Raw genomic sequence first — 24,250 nt, 5'->3', positions numbered from 1 at the left:
AGAACTGTCAATCAATCAATATTATGTTTTCTGCGCCTTCATGCATGTGCTGTTCGGATTGAGCAAGGTAGGAAAAACAACCCTAAGATTACACAATTAAGTTTTCAATGCACGGTTAGCACCTCAGCCTCGTGTCGGCATCTCTAATTTGGCTTTGGCTACCGAGTGCTGGTTAAGAGCCTGAGGGAGGGAGAGAGAGAGACTGAGGGAAGACGAGAGAAGGAAGATATTGAGATTTAAAGATAGAGTGAGTGAGTAAGAAAAGGGCAGATGGAAAACACCCCAGGCTTAGATGAAGAGAGAAATAGAATTAGTGATATATGTTGAGAGAAGGCTGTGAAAAGCTAGAGGAGTGGAGAAATGAGAGCCAGGGAGGGAGTCTTACAGGGAAGAGAGAAGCCTGACTTCCCTGGAAGAGGTTAAAAGCAGGCAGTCGGCGGCCCTCATCAGTCATTCTCCTGAATGGGATTTGAGGACAATAAACCTGTAGCACCCGGACGAATGGAGACGGAGTGTGCTGTCAGCAGCGCACGATTTATGGTGCCCAATTCCGCTGATCTCCCGCACAGAAACTCGGACTGATAAACAGTGATTAATCACCTTTACATCCGATTCAAGCACCACCCCCTCCCCCTACAAAGTACATTAAATGCAGTCATAATTATTTCACGTGAAAGCTTCCCTTTTTTTTGAACGGTGGGAGGGAAACGAGGGGCAACACGTGGGCATCCATTTTGGCCATTCCGGAAGGTTTCTTATTTAGTAAGCGAAATCTATATCTTATTTCCATTTTGTCACTTCTCCACCGGTCGTCCCCCAGGGAACAGAGGAGGCATATGGTGTCGTTTAGGCTTGGCGAACTTTAGAGGCATGTTAAGATGACTTGAAAAATTTGCATCCAATAAATCAAGTGACACCAGCTCCCCGAGCCAAGCCGTTGAAGTGCTGGACCAGGGGAAATCTGATTTGATGGGATGTTTTGAGAAGGTGTATGTTCACATGGGAGACATGGAGGTGTATTTGTTGCAATTAGAGAAGGAATCACATGCATGTTTCAGAGCATACTTAGGGGTCAAAGCATGCATAAACATTTTACACGCACCGGATTGCTTAGCATATTTGCATTTTTACACGCGGTACATATGCATATTGCGTGCATTCAATTCGTGTTGGAATGTGCGTTTATGTATACCAGAATCAAGGGAGGGTGGGAGGAAAGGGAGGGGGAAAAAAGTCAGATAAAAATGATTAACGACTGCTTTCTGTCACCGATGGTTATTTAGAGTTTTGCTGTAAAGCTGTCCTGAAATGAACAGATTTTAGTCTAATGAGCAAAAAGGGAGGCCGTTAAAGAGCTGCTATGTGCTCAGCACTTCTTCCAAATGAAATACTGTAATACCATTTCCCCCTCATTAGGATGCAAAGGGCTCAAATAAATCAGGGCAATAAAGAAATCAAAGACCGAGAGGGCAAACAAATGCACAAAATAGACAAAGTCAGTCAAACAAAGACAGCTCCTAATCTGTGGTTCAGAAAACACTCCGTACCACTGTTTCATCTGGCTGATTATCGCATTGTCAAATGCACCATGTGGGATGGGAGAACTGGGCTGTGATTTAAAATAATTTCCTAAGTGTCTCTCTGAAGCCCCTTTGTCTGAATTTGATCTAGAAATCAAAGCATATCTGACGAACAGTAAATCAAAGAAATATCCGAGTGGGGCCCTGTGACCACAACACTCAAATGCAGTTTACCTGCATAAAATTCAGGACCATAGACAGCTCCCACCACTGGATTCAGCTTCCAGCCTGTAGAAGAATACACAGGGGAAGAGATAATTAGCTGCGAATGCTTATTGCCTTGACCTGTGGAGTGTTTGTTTCTCAATCTTTTGCAGATTAATTGAAGGGACTGGCGCGAATTTCAAAAGAAACTGTAGAGATTCGGAGAAAAGAACAAAAGAAAAGGAGGAGGAGGGAGAGGAGGAGATGTGATATATGACGGGAAAATATTTAAGGTGACATTAAGTTGAAGGAGTTAGGGGGCAGCAATATCGGGGCATTCAGAAGAGTGTGAGCAATATAGGATGCGAAAGGGAGAGGGAGAATGAGAGACAGAGAGCAAGAGAGTAGTGTGTGCTGTCCGGTGTGCTGTCAGTGATAGATGGGGGCTGTAAAACAGCCTCTTCTCACTCCCCATTGGCTGTGACTGAAGTAGAGCTGGGGGGTCTACACTGCTGTTGATATATTTGATTCTTTTATTCCACCTCTCTTGTCTCTCTCTCCATTGCAGTCTGAGGGAATGAGCATCAGCGGAAGAGCTCAGGACCCCACCAAGACCCCTGCGCTGAATGAGCCACCTCTCTTCCCTGATCCCTATCAGCTAAGCTCTCCCCCTGGAGCTCCCAAACAGCATAAGGACAGCTGTAGAGGAAGAGATCACTCTTTACATTAAGCCCCTTTTTTAGCGGGAAACAAAGTGGATTTATGTTATACTTGATGATAGTTAAAAACAACAGCCCTAAAACTTTAAACTGCAGTAGATAACAAAATATCAAACCAAGTGGGATTTCCTTTTTTTATTTAAAATAAATAAAGAAATATTTTATAAAAATAAATAATAATAATAATAATACAATTTAAGAATTGGGTTTGAATAGTTTAAAAATGATTTGTACTTTCCAAAATGAAAATAAAGAATGAAAATAGTTATTCTTAGTTATTATTCATAGTTAATTATCAAACCAAATGGGATATATATTTTAAAGAGCCAATATTTGTCAAACAAAACAAAAAAAAGTAAATAAAATGAACAAATTATTTGTATAAAACTATTTTAATATACTAATTTATTTTGATAAAACTATAAATAATTGTGTTTAAAATGTATAAAAACATTATAATTATAACTGTATCTAATCATTTATAAAAAATATATAGAATTGGTTTTTAACTTATTTTTTTTACATTAGAAATACTGTTAGGGTTAGGCCTTTTTTGTGCATATGTTGCTTGAAATTCATACATGTTTAGTATAAAATTACATTTGGGGCCACTGAATGCTTTTACGGTGAAAAACAAAAGCTCTTACCGTTTGTATATGGGTTGGCCACTTTTTTGTTTGTCATTACTCGTGCCGTTGCATTATTTACCTGTGAAGAAAAAGTAGATATAAGAAACAAAACCCAAATCAAAACACATAAAGAATACAGGCACATATGCCACAGATGTGAGTGTGACAAAAATCTGGTACATGCTTCTCCGCAAAAAAGTAAAAAAAAAAAAAACATTAAAAAAAACATTCACATGCTCTAATTATCAGTTGAAAAATTATGAGATGCTAAAAATGAAAGCGATCCATCAAGCTCTGATCTTCTGTTTTCCTGCTGGATGTAGGATCTAATCCAGGCTGTTTGTAGAAGAGCTGGATGATGACATTTGGTTCAACATGTAATGAAACAGAGCAACTCTGGAAATGTGCTTTAATGAAACCCAGAGTATATTGGAATTCCCCACTAGCCAAGCTGAGGGAGCTTCCTTGAGGCCTTCTCCGCAATTTAATCTGCCACATTGTCTAGACAGTTCTACATATTCCCAGACACTACAACCCTGGGGCGGCGGCTTCATGAGCACTAAATTTAACCTCAGTCATATTTTACAAGCTTTTCAGGTTACACATAACACCAGAAAATGAATTAAATCATAACACTTATGGCGGGTGGTTTATTTGCACGTGCACATGCACTGTAGCTGAACCAGTCTGAAAAAATGTATATATTTCTCTGTGCCTTCAAGTAAATAGGAGCTGCACTTGCACTACATAGAAAATATTCACTCAGGAATGTTACCAAGATGGATGCCGAGTGAACTGATTTGCTTTAAAGGGACTTTAGTAACACACAGTGAGGCCAAGCAGCTTGTTGGGAGGTGCCAAAGGAATTTAAACATGGCCGCTGGCAACAGAAGCCATGTTAGTATTTCACTCTCATGTTAATTAGCGTTAATAGCTTTTTTCCACAGGGCCCATGGAGGTCATTTAGCTTGAGGAAACAACTGGCCTCGACTCTCCCTTGATATATAGGTCTAGGTATTGTTCGTGCATTACATGAATTATCTTAATTGTCCCATAGAATATCTTAATAGCCCTGTGGAGAAAAGGGGAAAAAGAGAGTATGTCCTCAAGCAAGACATGTGAAAGAAGAAATAAACCTCGGCTGTTTAGGATAAACAAGTGGGATTTAAAGCTACGCTGACAGGCCTTTGATATCTCGAGATGATAATAAAATGTATATTTTTAGAGATGGAGCATCGGTTAACACACACTGTAAGTGATGATAAAAAGTTCAAAAGTTTATTTAATTACAGTTGCACATACACATCAAAGCAAAAAGAATCAAATCTGATGACATGCACATCAAACACACACATACACAATAATTATCACATATGTCAAAAGTAATACTTATCCACAAAACTAATGACACATGAAACATGCAGCATGCACACAGCAAGTGAGCATTTGGGATGCAATGCAGTGAAATGAGACTGTGTAAGCATGTTCCATCAAACCGACAGCGCGTATGTTCTCATGGGATGGGGATGGGGATGGTGAGGTATTGATAGTTAGATTAGGAAAGCACCTCAATTTTGCGTCCCTCTACGATTGTACCATTTAATTTCTCCCTTGCACGGTCTGCATCTGCGCTTGTTTCAAATGTTACAAAACCAAAACCCTGATGATCATAGAGGATTCCCAAGAGAGGATGAAAGGGTGGTTGAAGATATTTGAATGGGCAACAAATAGAGTGAGCGTGAAAAGAAGAAAGAGGAAAGAAGAGAAAGAGGTCACAGTCAGCAGGGTTGCAACTTCTATCCATTAGTAAGAGGTGAAATTAGGACTTTAGGGTAGGGCTGCACGATAATGGTTAAATGGTTAATAACAGTTATTTTGCACGAATATATTATGATGGCTTTTAAAAACAATTATTGTTGTTTCATTTCAATTAATGTGCTTCTACAAAAGCACTTTTTTTTTGCTTGCAGATTAAGTCACAGCAAACAACTGCATGAAAGAAATCATACTGGTTGTATGACACTTATCTGAGGAGATCACTAAATTAAAAATGACATCTTTGCCATTTTCAAATTGCCATTGCTTTTTCCGTAATGTTAGAGAGTACATGGTTGCCACTGGTCAGAAAATGTATCGATTTCTGAAAAAAATAAAATAAAAATCTTTGATTGGGGGATTTAAACTCTTTAAATCTGGCAACTGCAATCATGTATGCTTCTTAGGGCTTGTTACCAATACAAGAAATGCTAATGCCAAATTTAAATGAAATGTTTTCAGGATACAAAAACAAAACAACAGCAGGAGAGTATCGCAGACGAATGTGCTTAATAAACAGCCTAAAAGCAGAAATCATGATCACGATTAAAATACGATTTATCGTGCAGCCTTACTTTAGGGTGAGAGTCACTGGAAAAGAGCCACAACAATCTAGGATTATATTCAACAGTGACATATTCTGCATTTCTTAATATTAAAACATTTGGCATGCATGCATGTGGACATTAGTGCATCTCGCATCTGTCTTGCTGAGTATAAAACTCATTCTTTATAAATTACAGACGTTGCCCTTGTCTTTAAATGATATAAACTAATGTAAGGAATGTTTCCAAAGCCATAAAGGAGCTCAGAGCTTTAATGCACACAATCTTGCGCTCAAACTAGGAAGCGCCTGCTCTGTCCCCGCACCCCCACCTCCGCTGTCAGCCATGAGTTATGGCCAGCTGCAACCCAAACGCCATATCCGGAACAGCTATTAGGTATGCACAGCAAACAAGAGCTTGGAACAAGCCCTGGTCTTTTAGTTCATACACACTTTGCAAGTATGGCCTGGTAATTGCTTTGGGAGGCCTGTGAGTATGATATGCATACATGGACACTCCACTCCTTGTGTCTGGCATGAATAAAGACCAGCCCAGGAGTCCTTGGCCCACGAGGAAACAGAAAAATCAAAAAGAAATGGGCCGCAAAATTAATCCTTTTGACATTTTGCGCTACCATGTTCAACACAGTGCTTGTAGTTTTTCCCTTTCATCACGGATTTAATTCGCTCACACAGATAGAAAGCTGAGCCACTATCTTATAAATAACACTAACAAACAATACTTGTTCTGTTCCAATTCATGAACTGAGCTGCCTACAGAGGCAGTATAGTAAGGGATCATAGGTGCAAAGGGCTGCTCCAAAAGGCAGGCAACCTAATTATGATGCTTTGTTTTTGGACAAATTTTAAGTCAACATATTAAATGGATTTTATATCAATTTAAATATACAGTATATAAATAATTGTTTTAATAAATAAATAAATAAATATAAAAACGCTGCACATGTTTATATGCTATATAATTATATATTTCAAATATATGATATTATTAGAAATTGCATGCTCTTAAAAATATATTAAATATGAATATAAATTATTTGGAATACATTTAAATATATCAATACGGTTAATCAGTTAAATTTACTTCAGTGCATTTAAAAGTTGATTATTTTCCCCAATATGAATGTGCAATGCAATTTTATGCATATTATCATATCATCATTTTATCTTTGTAACATGCTAATAACAAACACTACTGGACTCCATTGTGAATCAAGCTTCCCCATGTAGGCAGCTCACTAGATTTTGAAACAGAGCCACTGCATAGGAATTCAAAAGGCCAGTGGGAAACAGGTTATTTGTGAACGATCGGCTGATCTTATTATGTGCGTTGCTTAGGTTGAGAACACTGTGATGGTTTGTTCCAGCAGATTCACCGGTGAATTGCCTAGGAGGAGGTGAGAGAAGTTCTCCTCAGCAAAATGTCACCCTCTTTTGAGACCAGCAGTGCTGTATGGAAGAATGGCTATATATAACCCATTTTCTAGTGGAAGACTAGAGATTTAAACAGCTGAATCTTATTACAGTGGGACAGCTCTAAGAGTAGAATCACTGCGTGTTGGTCAGACGTTCACTTTCCTGAATTATATAACCGGGCAAGTTGACTCGTACTCAGCTGAAACCGCTCAGTTGTCTCTCGGCATAGCTACCTTTCCAAAACGTGTCTCGGCTCAATGTGAGCGAGTGTGAGAGTGTGACGTTTGAGTCACTTTGCGGCTTCTGTATAAGAGCTGTAATTATTCGGCTCATGAAGGGAAGAGGAGACCTGTGGGGAGGAAGAAGTATGAAGTGACAAAGAACTGCTCTTCCAGCTGACTTACCTTAGAGCCCCGCTCGTTAAAAATAATTTCCACATCCAAAATTTTCCCAAATTGCTGTGGAGAGAAAAGGAGATGGGGAGAAAAAAAAAGAAAAGAGGAGAGACAGGGGAGAAAGAAAGAAAGAAAGACAGAGAGGGAGAGAGAAGGAATAATTAGAAGTCATCTCTTGTGCAGTTTGTCAGGAAACTTGAGTACTTGATTGCACGGGGAGCTAAAATAGTAAACCCACCGCTTTCACTTCGAACACGCTAGACTAACCTTCACACATCTCCTTTGCCATGACAGAGAAATGATACTGATGAGTACCACTCATTAGTAATGTGTTACTTTAAAAGTAATGCATTACAACATTACTCAGTATATTATATTTTGTAGTGGGGATAATTCAGTGACTCTTTCTGTGGCAGGTACTGGTAGCTTGTGACAAGTGTCTTCATGATTTAGTCAATGAATCAATCACCCATAGATTCATCCAAAACACTAATTCATTCAGGAGCGAAGCAAGTGACTGTTTCTAAGAGTGAATCAATAAATCATTCATGTATTAGATTTGTTCAAAACACTGATTAATTTAGGAATGAAAGAAGTGACTTGCTGTGTCTGAAATTGCTCACTGAGTAGGTACTTGTTCTGAACAAGTAACTGTTGAAAAAGTACTTTCTTTAAATTATGAATTTGTGTAGTATGAATGTAATACAGACATACTACATTTGCCTACTATTAGTTAAGAAATATGAATATTCAGATGCAACCACTCTTTTTAAGAGTGAGTCAACGAATGCATCAAAGTGTCACTAATTCAGGAAAGAAAAAAGCACTCAATGAATTCTGAAACAGTAATATGCTGAGTAGTATTTAGTATGTTGTCTTTATGAGTGAGTAAATTAACCAAGTAGTCATTTGATAAAAAAGTGGCTGTTATTATGATTTTAATGTGATTTATGCAATTTTAATTTTAAATCAGTTGAACTGTTCAAAAACATTTCAGAAAGGAAGGATTCAGAAAGGAAATGTGACTTTTTATAAGTGATTTATAAATGAATCTTTCAATTATTCGACTCGTTCAAAACAATCATTCACTCAACTGATTCACTCAATAAGACTGATCAGTTCAGAAAATATTAACTTTGCATGACACACAAAAACTACAAATATATCTTGTAGATTTCAAATAGTAACTCAGATCCTATGATGTAAATTTAATTGAGCTGCCTAACCAATTGTACTACATGAAGCTCTCGGCAGGGTCGGGATTCTGGGAATGAGCAGGACATACTGCTGATGGGAGCAAACTTCAAAAGATCATAGCCGCACCCTGCTGTGTATGCACCAGTGCTCTTAATGACACGATATGGCTTGTTATTTTCTGTGGTGTTTTTGACTGATAAAAGCTGGCCAAAGCCACGGGAGAGGGTATTTCTGGCTTGACTTAACACCAAATGCCTGACTCAATTAAAAAAAGGATAATTGGATATAGAGCAGCCATCATCACTGATGATAAACCATATATTTGTTTATTATCTCAGTGACGAATACCATCCTCGTAATTACCTGTCACTCGTTTATTATTTTCCAGCTATTTGCGCTCCGTTCTGTGGTTTTATCTGATTGTTTTTCTCACGGCCCTCTGAAACGCCCAATCTCTCATTTTTATTCTCTAATTAGCATTAGCCATGAGGCACTGACCACTCCCTTGGAGATACGGCTTTGTCTGGAAGCTTCTTTCAGATGCATATGGATTTTGTAGCCTGGTTGCCCTTAGAGGAAAGAAGCTTAAACTTTCTTGGCCTTTGACTGAAAGCCGCTCATACCTGTGGACAAAAGGTGAACCCTGAAGAAACAGCGGCCTGATTAGAGGTGATAAACACCAGCCTTGCTGCACGAAACACACGTTAACCTCGCCTTATGCTAATCAGGATCTTGGTTAGGAAGCTTCACAACGAAATCTTGAAACAAGCAGGTTTATTTCAATAAATAAATAAACATGCCAGCCCATGCCAATGCAAGGTCACCGCTGCTCTAGCCGAAGGAGGAGACAGCTTCTTTAAGAAGTAATTTGGAACAAGCCTGAATAATTGGTTAGATGGAAGCAGGAGGCTCTAGGGTGCACCGCTATAAATGTGCCAGTAAGCATGACTGTTTATACGAAAGCGTAGGACAGCAATTAGAGCAGCCGCACAAAGTGACACATGTGATAAAGGTTCTGTTTGTATTTCTCTCTTCCACTTTGGCGGCCGCTGGAGAGGAGTGACGGCCAGCCTGGAGCTCCCCAGAGGGTTAACGGTGCTTAAGCGTTCCATTTAACGCGGCCGGCTTTGGAGATCATTACAGAACGGGGTGGAATGAAAGCAAAACCTTAAGTTCCCCTAATGGGAGGAATGAAAGCAGGTTTTAATTGCTGTCTAAAATGGCTGTATTATTTCATTAAAACTAATTACCCTGTCAAGCAGGCCGCATCGGCTTCATTTCAGCACAACAGGGGAGAAATGGGCCTCCCAGGCACCTACGGCTCAATGGGATTGATCGAGGGCCCGGGTCACTAATAAGGTTAAGAAGAGCCGCCTTTCATCCGCCCAGCCGTGGGGAGAACCAGAGGTGGACTGTTTTCTATGCATATTTGCAGCGTGGAGGAGGCTGAGCATTCCACTCTGATCTCAAGCGGGGGAAAAAAACTGACGCCTCGCAGTTCATTTCAGCCGGCTGTTGCTTGATCTACCACGCTTGTTTTTTTCCAGCCCAATTCAAATTCCGCAGCCAAACCCAAACAGCTGCTACTTGACACGATTCCCTCCATTTGTTCAAATTAGGATGCTTTTTTTTCTCCCGCCAGAGCCGGAATCAAACGCCGACATTTGCATCTCAGCGTGAACCTGCTCACGACCGCAGACAATTCGCTCTAAACAAAGTCTGTGGACGCTAATGGTTTTAACCCACCCTAATAGGCTTATGGTATTGCTGAAATATTTCCCAGGGTAGTCATCCCTGGGAAATCCGAACTAATCACAGCTAGTCACCATAGGCCCCATCATCGCCACTGCCTTACAGCAGAGAGCTTTAATAAGAGTGTAGGCCTACATGAAATTAGGATCAATGGGAGATCGCAGTGTGAGACTGCTGGTGGTCCATACAATTGATAGGTTGGGAAAACGTTTCATGAGAAAAGTTTGAAGCGAGTCAGCTTTGCTGTGAAAACGGAGGGAGAGTAGTTAAAATAGCAAGTCAGTAGCGTGACATTAAGATGGTTTTGTCTGGAAATCAAGCAGGTATCATTATAAACCCATTACGAAAGCATATGGGGCTTCTGCTCTTGTTTGAGATTCTAGGTAAACCCCTGCAGTCCCTTGGGTGATCAATATTTTAGAAGATTCAAACCTCTAAGGGAAATACCAAGGGGAATAACGGTCTATTAATTCAGAATAACATGGTACCTGTTTTAATCTAATACTAACTTTCACCAGAGCTAAGGTTCATTTTTATTGCTGGTATATACATATGCACTGAAGTGTAGGATTGCTCAAATCAGTGCAGGGGAGTATTATGGGAGGAGTCGCACAATTTTGCAGCCTCTGTGTGGAATCGTCATGGTGGTGCTTTAAAACCAATTTCATACTCTAGCATTAAATCCACATACTCATCTGTATATTTGCTTTGGATGTCTTTTTCTAATTATAAAATGAGCATCAAATAAGGTTGGGTAATAGAGCTTTTTAATCGTCCCTCTTTGTCTGACTACGGCCCAAGCCAGTGTACTCGAATGAGAAAAAAGACTCGTAAAATTGCAGTTCTCATAATCAGCTATTCCAAATTGAATTTCCATCTTGCTAAATTGAGAAACCAGAAATGGTTTAGAAAGCTGTCTTGAGTTAAAAGTGAGTGTGATCTGTGACTGTTTATCTATTGTACAATAATCAAAAGAATTAACACTGAAAGATAAGTTATTCATTTGGAGGTTAAATTTAAAATGTCCTTCTGTCTCGAGACTATTGTTGACACAATGGGCAAACAATTACATCTCAAACAGTTTGTGTTATTAAAGTTACATTAAAACAAGTATGCTTCTGCCATATTTGTTATATTTTTTATATCATTTATATCTATTATTTATAATAGTTTTAACATCTACATTAGATATCTATTTGATCAAAAATACACTATTACTAATATACAATTTACTAATACTAATACGGTGTAATATTATTACAAATTAAAATAACTGTTTTCTATTTTAATATACTGTATGTCAACATTGCATTTATTTCTCTATAAATAAATAAGCAATTTTTTTTGAGAACTATAAAAATGGGGAGAAGCCAAAGGTTTTGGGGTAGCCAGCAAACCCCTTGAGTAAGTGCTTAAGGAGTTTGAAACCATCACTAGATGGAAATCTTCTGCCCTTGTGCTTCAGTCACTGTTCTCAGACTTGCCTTGTGCACAGTGTTTGTCCATCCCATCCTCTCCCACTAGTCTATCTATGGCATGGAATAATTGCACCCCTGGGTCCCTGAGAGACTTCACAGCAAGTTGCAGCAGTCTCTTCAGACAAACATACACACACTTGGACACACATGTGCCTGTTTTCACATCGGAGCTGTCAGCCAACACAAACCTAATGAGGATAAACTTCTAGTTTTTAACCACAGTGAGGAGCGCTATTAATTACGTCTCCACTGGTGGGACCACTGTGTGGCTCTCTGCTCATCACATCAACGCTGGGCAGAACGGGAGAGGAGCAGAGAGGAGAGGACAGCCTCTCTAAGAGAGAACAAAGAGCGTGAGGAACAGATGTTCTCAAGACTCAGCAGTCAGGCTGCACCCAGAGTCCTCCACCAGTTTAAGTGTTACTGTTTGCTATACAGTGCCCTTAGTAAACACAGACTCCGGTTTTTAACAAGCTGGGACCAGCAGCGTTTTTTTTCTCCTTCTTACGCTGCCTGTAGCCCCCAGTAACAAGCTGCCAGTGTTTAACGCTCCTCCCTAGCTGGCTGCTGATAATTCAAAGGTATGCTGGAGTTTAACTGTACGAGTCCTCGAGTCTTAGAGAGACGGGCACAGATGTTTCTTTGGTTATAGAAAGCTGCGAGTCATTCATTAGATTTGTTTTTATTCTAGCCGAGAGTGTTTACATCTAAACGCAGATTGAGGAGCAGTAGTTATGGATAAAATGCTAAATAATGGCCATCCATTAGTGAGCCTGATGCTGCTCAAAGTATAACAAGACTTTTTTGATTGAATACAAATACCCTTTCTTTCAAAAAAACTAAACTTTACTGATCCCATGTCACAAGCTACAGTACATATACAAATTAAAACTAATATAATGCAGTTAAATCAATTAGCACTTTCTAGGCTTGGAGGGATAAAATGAAAAAATTTGAAAAAATAAAACACTTTGGTTATGTTAAAATATTTAGACTATACTCTGACTACTCTGACTTGTTAAGTGTCTACAGTTTTGTTCACATTAATTATTTAATATACTACTTGGTTGTTGAACTGATCACATATAATTGCATTTTTTTGTTGTTGCATATAATACATTAATATTAGCTGAGAAATGCCTTCATAACATACATTTTTAACATTATGAAATGTCTCTGGCTTCTGGTTTCTTAATAATATTAAAGGTGACAAATGCCATGCAATAATTGGCTTCAGCTCTCTCTCTCTCTCTATATATATATACTATACATATACACATACCTGTAGACTACCGTTCAAAAATTTGACATCAGTAAGATTATTTATGTTTTTAAAGAAGTTCCTTCAAGGCTGCATTTGTTTGATTAAAAATACAGAAAATAACTTTAATATTGTGAAATATCATTACAATTTAAAATACCATTTTTCTATTTTAATATAACTTTAAACTGCCATTGATTTCTGAGATCAAAACTGAATTCTCAGCATCATTACTCCAGTTTTCAATGTCACATGATCCTTCAGAAATCTTTCTAATATGCTGATTTATTATCAAAGTTGGAAACAGCTGAGCTGTTTGATATTTGTTTGGAATCTGTGACATTTTTTCAGGATACTGTGATGAATAAAAAGTGAAAAAGAACAGCATTTAAAAAAAAAAAAATAGAAATCTTTTCTAACAATATACATATAACAATTTTTATTTATTTATTTATTTTAAGAAATGAATGTGTTTATTCAGCAAGGATGTGTTTAATTAATACAAAGTGATAATAAACACTTTAACTATTAGAAAATAGGTATATTTTGAATAAATGCTGTTCTTTTTAACTTTTACTCATCAAAAAATCCTGAAAAACGTATGATATGAAGCAACACAACTGTTTCTAACATTTAGAATAAATAAGCACATTAGAAAGATTTCTGAAGGATCATGTGACACTGAAGACTGGAGTAATGATTTAAAGTTTAAAGTATATAAATTTTTTTCTGTATTTTTAATTAAATAAAAGTAGCCTTGATTAGCAGAAGAAACTTCTTTAAAAAATATTAAAAGCCTTACTGATCCCAAACTTTTGAATGGCAGTGTGTGTATGAAAGCAGGAAATGTACTATACTGGTTAAATATATGTTTTTCATTTGTTAAAAAAGGTCTCAGAAAATTAATTTGTTTGGGAATCAGACTATACTGGCCACACTAGGTAACTCAATTAAAATGTTAAATTGACAGTCCTAGTTTAGTCCTTTAAGAGAGAGAGAGAGAGAAACAACAGACTAAACCTACATTATTTAAACAGGTTTTTCTCCATTTCATTCAAGATCAATGTCCTTGTCAGAGTTGAAACAGGATTGATAATCAGGCCGTCCTCTGAGATACAACCTGCTGCCATCTGGCCGAGGCTTAAGACTCACCCCGAACATTTGCCGGAGGTCTGGGTCACGGAAGCGGAAGGGAATGTTGGAGACGTGTAACCGTTTGGGCTGCTGCTTCTCCGAAGAGTCTAAGGTCTGGAGCTGAAGCTGCTGAGAGCCGTCTGTCTGTGCCACATCATCCACTTGCTGAAAGACACACAAGCACAGCCCTGTTAGTTCCTACCTCAGATACCATCACAACCTGGAAAAAGTGCAGCGGGCAACAGTTACGGGGCGGTGAAGGGGTGGGTGAGCAGGGGAATGCTGGTGAATGCTGGTGGCATATTACAAATTCCCTCTACTCTGCAAACATTTGTATGTGGCGGTGAAGATTAAGGAAGCTGTCAGGAAGGGTGGATACAGAATTAAAGAAAAAAAAACCTCTGACATGGGGAGACCAGAGAATGCATTTACTGAGCAGTTGCCTATAAAGACCTGAGGGAGATTGGGAGAGGGAGAAAGAAAGTAAGCGTTAAGATGGTGTGCTCATCTGTCCGTCATGTGGAGGAAATGGTAGTGACACAGTTGTGCTCCAGGATGGACTGCTGTCCCTGACACACATTCATCTTTCACCTCACAAGCCCTGATGCTACAGCCTTCATCCCATTCTCACTGTCTCTTGCCGTTCTCTGAGCTTCATAAGACCTCATCTGACCAGACTCCGACCAGACGCCCTGCCACGCATGGTGTGTTTTGACTAGAAATCAACCAAGATTAAGATCTTTTTTTTTTACTGCCAGTATTAATTATTAAACAATATTGTATCCAAGATGAGAATTTTTTTTTTTTTTAGCATTTGATAAAAAACTAAATATTCCATACACCTTAACAATAGAAACAACATATGCACTGCTGATTTAACATAAAAAATATTTTAAATAAATAAATAAATATATTATAACATTATTATGAAAAATCATGCTTCATGCAGTGGTGTCTTTACTAGAAATGAACCAAGAATTTTTTTTTTACAGCTAGTATTAATTATTAAACATTATTGTAAGTATCCAAGATAAGAAATTAATTTTTTTAGCTGTTAAATATTTTGCTTATTAGATAATAAAAAAAAACAAAATATTCCATACACCGTAATAATAAAAACTAAATGTGCATTGTTGATTTAATAAAAAAATATTATATCAATATGTACGTTACAAATAATTTAAATAAATAAATATATTATTATGATATATATTATCATATAAAATACATATATTCATAATATTATGATTATTTAGTTTTCATTTACAATAACACTTTTTTTTGCATTTTCTGAGCAGATTTCGGAAGAAAATCTGTGGTGCAGATTGTACATACTACACTGAACATACTCAAAATAACCAAAAAATGAGATAAAATATTCAGTAAGTAGTAACACATATTTAAGTAGAAAAGTGTGAATAATATCAGTGAAAATATATGTTTATCTACACCTATGTACATGCAATCATATCAAATATTATGAAACAATACAGAAATAAATAATAAATCAATATCTATAAAAATGCTCTTGAGGGAGGATCAGGTTAGTGCATAACTGAATTAATAATTAATCCAGATATGATGCAAAGGCTGGCAGATGCAGAAGAATCCTCTGCGTTTAAGAGTTTGTCTTGTTTTTCAGCTATTGTTTGCAGACATGTTCAGTGAAGGAAAAAGCATGGTGAGCGCAGCACCAGAGCGGCAGCCCTTCATGTATATAATGAATTAGAAGAACATGGGAGCACAGATGAAGAGATGATGTCAGCTAAACTTCCCCCAGCTTAGCATGATCAATGAGAAAGAAGTGCTGAAGACAGCTACATTTGGCTGGGCCCATAGACAGCTGTATTCTAGAGCAGAATCACACTGTAGAGAGAGAGAGAGAGAGAGAGAGAGAGAGAGAGAGAGAGAAAGAAAGAAAGAAAGAAAGAAAGAAAGAAAGAAAGAAAGAAAGAAAGAAAGAAAGAAAGAAAGAGAGAAAGAAAGAAAGAAAGAAAGACAGAAAAAAAATTGCTGTGTTTGCTAGGTGCTTTCTTTCTAGCCTAAAACAGTACAATCTTTATGATATTCTCTTACAAATGGCTTGGGGTTCTTCAGTGTAAAACTATGGGGTATTTTTGTTATCATCAGTAAGGTGAAAATGTATCTGAAAGTACATTAAAAGTAAAGCAGAAGTAAAGTTGCATGATTTGAGGCATCATTCAGGTCCGCAGCACAAACAGTGAAGAACAAGTTAATAATAAAATGTTATAAATATTGTATGAACAATAGCAGTAGACTTAAATACTTAAAAAGGACTGGAAGTCAATGGAGTATAAACAGCCTGAAACCTGACACGCTAGATAGAGTGAAATGGTTAAGTTTTTGGATCTTATTAAGCTTTCAAAAGTCAGAAAAGCCTAAAACAGGCTGAAAGAATATGCGTAAACTTTTCACGCATAAAATGAGCACTAAAGAGAATTCTGAAGATTAAAAACTGATGCTGGAAATCAAAACTTTCTCACATGATTTCTTTGCATCCCTACTGAATTGATTTCTCAATCATTTTTGATAGTATTGAGATTTATCCGTACATTCCAAGTGTGTTTTCTTGCATTTTATGTACATGGTTAATTATAATAAGTAGGCTGGACAAATTCCCCCTCATTAGGCACAAAACACACTAGAGATATGAATCACGGAAGACGGCAATATATCATGTATTAGGTAATGAAGATATAATGAGATATCTATCACTCCATCCCTTTTCCCTCGCACCCTGACAGAGAAAAATAGAGGAAAAAGGTGAAGTAAATGCAATTATGTAGACACAGCTAAGAACATAATACCTACTCAAATGCGAAAGATTTGGACCTGGAAGGCGTTCATTTTTTCACTCATTACAGAGAGAAGGTGAAAAATGGCATGATAAAATATCAGCTGAAATGAGATTTTAAAGTTTAACTCGCTGAACAAAACCATTATTGCAGAGGACATATGTCTTTACAGGGGAAATGACACCAGTAACATGACAGAAGCGACTTTTTTTGCAGATTTTTTATTTTTTTTTGCAATTAACATAAAGATATAATAAACCATGCAGACAAGCATATTCTGTGCTTATCTAATATTTATTCAAGCAACCTTACTGAAAGAAATATGTTCATTTTACAGCAGTATAGTACAGTAGCTACAGTATGATGAGCTCAACCAAAGTCAATTTTTAGGGGAAACAAATATAAAACCAAGAGTAAAAATATTGGTGTTGTTTCGAAAAATGTCTCATTGTTTATTTTGTCCATATATTTTTCCCAGTGCTGTTTTGGCACTGTATAGACAAAAACAATTAAAATATTGTTTAAAATGTATGCTTTAAAGAAGAAAAGAAAGTTTTACAGGTCTGGAAAGCATAATTGATGACAGAATATCATTTTTGGACATAATGTCCCTTTAAACCTGTGTTAAAAAATCCCCACTATATGTTGTGTATAAACAATGCTAAACATACACCCTTCACACTGTCAGTAATCAATAACTAGTCTTATTTGAGAAAGATGAAGGTACGTTTGAACTCTTGCTACAGGTAATACAGTATAACAACGACAAAACCTCTGAACCATTAAATGTCGAGGGTCACCAACTTCTGCTTTTTCCATCTGACAACTTCCTCATCTTCTCTAATGCACAGTCTCTCCCAATGGGCTCTCTGTGGTCTCTGTGAGAGGACACCGTGTTTACCAGCACATTGGCACTATCAATCATCACAGTGATGTAGACAGTCAAGTCCTGTTAAGATAAAGCACACAGGTCGGCTCTGGATCCACACAGCCTGTCGTACTGGCCCTTGTGTATGCTGCCCGAGGTCGGTGAGCAGCGGAGGCCCATAGCCTCTGCCTGATGGTGGTAGATGGAAAGCCGACCAGATGGATGGGCAAGCGGAGGTGCAATTACCCCCTGGTGCCCCTGCTCCCTGGGCTCCCGCTCCCTCATCCTCATCCATCACGCCGGTGCCATCGGTCATTCACATGCTCTGTCTGCAGTCGCTGTGGAGAGAGCCACGCTATCTATCATGTCTAACAGGTGAGCAGTGCGACGGCGCGGACTCGCCCATTACCGACCGGCGGAGCGTGGCCTCTGAGAGCCTCCGATTCCTCGATCTGCCCAACGAAGTGCTTGAGAGAAGGATGAGGGCTTTGATTTGCTTACTTTATAGGAACACGTATTGACTAGGGCCTCTCAGATGTAAGTCATCATGTAGCGACGCGGCACAGCGAGTAGCGAACAGTGATAAAAATGAAGAGAAATCGTAGGGCTGCTTCACATTCGTCTTGCGCACTTTACTTAAAAAGAGAACAATTGTTCCACCATAACAAACGCTTTGTAAAACACATGGTCCGGCTCACTCGCTCTCGACTAGAACGATACAATCTCTCTGGCTTTATTCGGAGCACTTACCCTTCTCTTGAGTGTGGTGGCTTGGAGCACTCTTCTCTGGAGGAGTTGACACCAGGCCAGGAGAGGGAGAGAAGAGGTAAGCGTTCGAGACTCCGCACTACAGGTTTGGATCTAATTATCTCATCGTCACCACTAAGCAGCCATCTACAGGGGGTTCGTCTGCGCAATTTGCCTTTTAATTTGTGTTAATTGCATGTTAATTATATTGCAACTAGCATGGGCTGCATCTGTCTCTTTCAGAGACAAGGTTTCAGAGGGCTTTGCTCTCCCAAGTTCCGCAGACGAGGTGAAAAGTAATTAAAAGTGTTCAACGTTCGAGGCGGAGGCAAACTCCCCGCTCGCTTGGGTTGCCAGGTCGTTCTACGGAGGACGTCGTGAGATGTTTTAGAGGAGGATTTGATGTCTTTCTTGTACATTCAGACAGACTATGACCCTTTCTCCAGCACTCCTTTTACCAGGATGACAACGGGGAGGAGCTAACCTACATTAGAGTCCCAGATTGTGGATCCTGCCGAAAAAGCTAATAGTAAATCCATACGAGAGGATTTTATGGTCAGCTAAGAAGAGCTCCCCAAATTAACCCCAAGCAGGTATACTACTTCCTCTAAAGGTTTATGACACCCAATTTTGCTTTAGTACAATGGCAGTATGAAAGACAATTAATTTACATTTTGAAAGTAAAATATTGTCTTTGTATATCATTGCTCTTTTGTTGATTTTGATTACTTCCATTGTCCTCATTGGATAAAAGCGTCTGCTAAATGACTAAATGTAAATGTAAATGTAAATGGCTTTATAATATCACACGTAATAGTTCCTTCACTCACTATAAATATATAGAAGATCCCTCAAAAGAAGTTAATCAAATTTGTTGGCCCTTGGAATCGATTTCGAAAAACCCTGCCCTAACACATATAGTATATACTGGATCATCTCCTCTCACTTGTGTTTTCTGCTAGCCTTACCTAACACTTAACTACACTCATTCCATACATCTGATGCACTTCTTGTTTCCATTCCTGTTGTAGAAGAACAACTTTCCTGCACTTCACGTTCCGCAAGGAATGGAGCAGCCAAGCAGCACCAAGAAATAATTGCTTGAACATTATCATACACCACCACATTGGACTTCACACCCAAACCCCCTCTCCTACTGCAACGTCACAGAAGGCTCGTGTTTGCCCACATTTGCTCATGCCAGTGTTTTTATATGCGGTTGGGTGTGGAATGAGTCCTGCTAAATCGTTTCTATTGCCGCACTCATTCAGTGTTATCTGCAAATCACTTTTTAAAGTGCTCAGCTCAGCACTTCCACCCTTCAGAATGCCCCTACAACCACATAATTGAAACTATCTGATTGGAAAGCTGCCAAGCAGGTAGATTACATCCGATTAGAGCAAACCAGCGCTTCACTTAAAGGGATTAGCTTGAGCCGCTTTATATTTTTTTTGTTCTTCTACACTTCTGCCATCTTTCCCTCCGATCCCATCATCCCTCCCTCACACCGAGATGCGAATAAAAACTGTCAACCTGTCAACTAGAAAGAAGACACTGGCCTTTCAGTCTTGTGCAGAGCTCTAATTAATTAGACAAGGTAATCTGACTCACAACAGGTTTAGCTGGTAACAAATATTGAGGCTTAAAGAGCGCTTATACCTGCAATATTATTATCAGTGGCACAGTAAAAACTACCCAGGGAAGGTGGCCAAGAATAAGTGCAGGAAATAATGGCATTGCCTTAATAACATAACATCACGCTCCTTTGAGCAGTATGGCTGTGTCTGAGTGAGTTGCAAATCACAGTTTAGACAATCCCACCCAAGGCAATATGACGGTCGTAGTGGAAAACTGTTAGCACGTACCCTACAGAGAGGTAAGTAGTCTTTTATCGCAGAGTTTCCGAGCATCTACAGTCTGTGCTGTTGTGATCTGATATGTGATCTGATGTGATTACCGTCCACTCTCTGAGGTGTAGTGTTCCTTCTTTGCTAATGATCCACCACGGGGAGAGAGAAAAGAGGGAGAAAGGGAGAATTTCCCTGGTGGATTAGGCCAGAGTGACAGCTTAAGTACATCCTCCAATCGAGACGTGGATTAGCCCAGCCAGAGCTCAGGTGCCTTTACGGGGGCCTGTCAGCATCGCTTCTCTGCGATCTGCTGAGCGTGGGATTATATCTACTTCTTTTAAACCACACCACCTCAGAGCTTCACGCATATCCCAATCAGAAAGAGAAAAAGATTACATTTTTCATCCACCCCACCCCCCCAAGGCCAGGAAGACCTTGTACTTCTTTTTGTATTGAAGAAAAGTTTTATGCTCTTTAATTTTTCTTTCCCACTCCTCTTTTATGACCTTTCTCTGGTTGTGTCTAATTTTACTCCCTAGTTCCCTATGATGTAAATTAGCAAATTGTGAACACAAATTTGGGCTCCAAGAAGGTCTAAAAAAAATTAGACACTCATGGTGTTTATCATCAACATTAAATATCTTGTTGATGTAAGAAATACAGTAGTTTAGCTACATTAACAACAAAAGTAATTGTTGCACCGTGTCACCAGACCTGAGCGGTGCGGTGTGACAAAATACTATAGAACTCATTATAATCAGTAATGCTGTCTACACTGGAGGTGGTGCGACGTGACTGCTGCTTTCTATTTATCATGTACTGACGCAAATTTCAAAGGATTTTCAATGGTCGTTTTCTCATGTCCAATGTAGACAGCCTTTAGCTGTTGCGGTGCAGTGCGACAACTGTGGCGTACGGTGTAGATATGGTGTTAGAAACTGTATTTAGATGCTTATTTAGATACTTAGATTTGCAGACAAAGTTGGGACACTTTGGGCCAAACTGTCCAATATTTACAACAACATTTCCAGTGAATACAGTGACTAAATGATGCTAAAACCTTGGCCCATGGTATAGGGGTTTTGTAAAGGATGAATGTCAAGCCCTGAATCCTTTATATAACATCAAATCAAATGTAAGTGAATAAAATAAATAAGTCAATGAAATAAAATAACCTTTAGGGATTTATCTGTCCTTCTGCTTTTTTCCCTGACCCCCAACCCCCCCCCCCCCCCCCCCACCAGTGTAAGTGAATGTGTTAATCAAAGGCCTATAGGAACCAAGAAAGGGTAGCACAAACAGACAAGACACAACTTACCCACTGTACCGGGTCTAAGGACACTCTTTCCTCTCAGAGTTTCTTGTCATATGCTCAGATAAAGCACTTGGGCAGCACTCGTTAAGTGGTCCATTGAGACCTTTGTGATATTGTTAGCCATGGTAAATGGCTCCATGGGGTTTAAGATATGAAGCCATGTAATAGCCATGGTTTAAAGCTTGATAGAATGGAAAGAGAAAGCCGAAGAACTCTTTAAAAGGAGAAGGATGTTTTTTCTCTCAACGTCTTTTATTTTGTCCTATGCTTTTATCTTCGCTTGCACTTGCTCTATAGCTCTTTTCATTCCACACTCTTCTATTTCCTAGCCCCAATTTATCTTTATCTCAGTCTGTCTGAATACAGACATGTTAAAAATGGGACGTTAGAGTCTATTCCTGACAACAAAAAAATGTAGGATGTAAAAAGTAACTAAAAAATGAATAAAAACGTCCTATTAACTTTTTTAATTTTTTCCACCTCCCAATCGCAATTTACTTCGCATTAATATTTTTTAACTTTATAAAACTGTAATTTGCATAGTTCTTTATTGAATACATTTTTTACACAACAGGATTTTTTGTGTGAAATAACACGGGTTTTTCACCTTACACTAGATGCAAAATAGTTATACATTGTGATTGTGCTACTCGTATGACTCACATGGAATTCTGAATAAAATAAAATAAAATAATTAATGCTGCATGCTGCTAGTGGCACTCACTGGTATGCTGCTAGTCCCTGTGAGGGAAGGCGTGCTGCTGTCAGTGCCAGGTTGCTCGCTGTGTGTCTGTGTGGGTGTGTAGATAGTGAGGGCTGCAGCATGCTCAGGGACCGGACTGGGCCCCGTGTAGTCCTGCCCAGGATGGGTGTATTCGCCAGGCAACCCGTTCTGAGGTGGAGGGGGAGGATACTGTGCTGGAGCGTACGGCTGAGCCATGGCTTCTGGGGGAGCAGGGGCCTCCTGGTTACCCTGGAAAGAAAGAGGGAGAGAGTTTCAGTTTTTATCCTTACATATCTCATACTAATCCAGATTTTCTTGCTCTTCAAGGAACAATGGCTGCAACGAGACGTGACATGAGTGATTATCATAAGAACCCTGTATGCTTGGGTCGTGATAACACATGAGAGGAGAGAATGGGACCTAATTCCATGATAATGGCAGAACAACTTGCAGAGCAGCAACTGCACCTGACAATCTGAACCTGAATCATACACCATGATAAGCCTCAGATATTAAAACCACTTATAGTGATTAAATCCAAGCGCTGATTCAGATCCCTGTTCTTGCTGGCAAAAGGGATATTCCCCCCATACACTTTTGACCTGATATTCAAATCTATTAGGAGTTAAAAAAAGGAATATGTGGCTACTGTACTTTCAAACTTCAAAAATAACCAAACACCAGCATGATAACATCATAAATGCAGTCCAAATGACTTGTGTTCTGTGTTCAAAGTCTTCTAAAGCCATACAACAGATTATGTGATGAACTTCAGAGCCTCTCTGAACGAATCAATGAATCAGTGAGTTGAACCTGAGAATAAGATCCGTGAACAACTCATTCTTTTGAAGTAGTTCTTTTAAATGATTTTAATAGATTATGTTCTCAAGTTCAGCTCACTCAATAATTTTCAAAAGAGAAGTTTATCAAAGAATAACAACATTTCTGTGTGTTCCTCACATACATCTATCTTAATAATTTACAGGACTTTGGGAGCTTAAAAGATGGGAAACAAATATTACATGAAGATTGATCAAAATTCTCCTTTTGTGTTCAACAGAAGAAAAAGCATACAAATTTGCAACAAGATAAGGCTGAGTAAATGAGTATAGAATTGTAATATTTGTTAGTACTGTTCCTTCCTTTTGAGGCATTTTTCTTTGTCTTATCAGAGAAAAGCAGCAGCATCTGAGACACGTGGGGTCCCGGCTGCTGAATGGCTTTGTCTGGGCCCTATCATATCAGCTCTTAGAGAACATTAGAGGACTGCTTGATCATTACAAGGCAACAAACTTACTTTATAGAGCAGCGCTCGATAGATTTGCAGCCGAGCGACAGGGTTCTAAATTGCTCTCTTGGCAAGCAGCATGTGAGAGATCAATTTACTGATAAATTTTTGATTATAACCTTTGATTTAAATTACAGGTTTCTAATACAAGCTGCTGTTTCCCCTTTTCACAGCCTCTCTCGTCTTTTTCCTCATATTCACCTCCCTCTGTTTCACTCATTCTGTCTCACTTACATGCTTTCTCTCGATCTCTGTCTCTGCACTGGAATTAAATGAGTATCTACCCCCTCATTTAGGTCTCTGTGTGAAGAGGTGTCTTTCTTTCGCTCTGTGTATCAGCATGTAAATGAATGTGCTTTTTCTTTCTTCTCATCCATTTCTTTCCATTGAAGAGGATGCAAATGAGATTCTTTACTCTGTTGCTTTCCCGTTCGTTTTGAGTTACCGGAGAACACAATGTTTTCTAATCTTATCAGTGAACATTAGGATGTGGTGGCGCGTAATTTTTCTCTCTTCCTCTGACAGATGTCATCATTTGTGCTAGTGGAGACTGGCTT

General features: G+C 38.8%; 1 protein-coding gene across 7 annotated transcripts in view; it reads right to left on the bottom strand.

The window, feature by feature from the left end:
• rbfox3a (RNA binding fox-1 homolog 3a) overlaps positions 1–24,250 on the bottom strand; it is a 425,092-nt gene that overhangs the window by 28,007 nt on the left and 372,835 nt on the right. For 4 of the 7 annotated variants that reach the window (XM_059532574.1, XM_059532575.1, XM_059532577.1 and 1 more), the window contains 6 exons: positions 22,406–22,654; positions 14,104–14,250; positions 7,273–7,326; positions 4,640–4,732; positions 3,091–3,151; positions 1,755–1,808 (listed from right to left, as the gene is read on the bottom strand). In XM_059532574.1, the coding sequence (XP_059388557.1) occupies positions 1,755–1,808; positions 3,091–3,151; positions 4,640–4,732; positions 7,273–7,326; positions 14,104–14,250; positions 22,406–22,654 (658 nt within the window). The remainder of the gene's footprint in view (positions 1–1,754; positions 1,809–3,090; positions 3,152–4,639; positions 4,733–7,272; positions 7,327–14,103; positions 14,251–22,405; positions 22,655–24,250) is intronic. The other 3 variants (XM_059532579.1, XM_059532580.1, XM_059532581.1) reach the window with 3 other exon arrangements.

This window comes from Carassius carassius, chromosome 40 (assembly GCF_963082965.1).
Source record: "Carassius carassius chromosome 40, fCarCar2.1, whole genome shotgun sequence".
Taxonomy (NCBI): Eukaryota; Metazoa; Chordata; class Actinopteri; order Cypriniformes; family Cyprinidae; genus Carassius; species Carassius carassius.
This window is presented reverse-complemented; position numbering and strand designations above follow the sequence as displayed.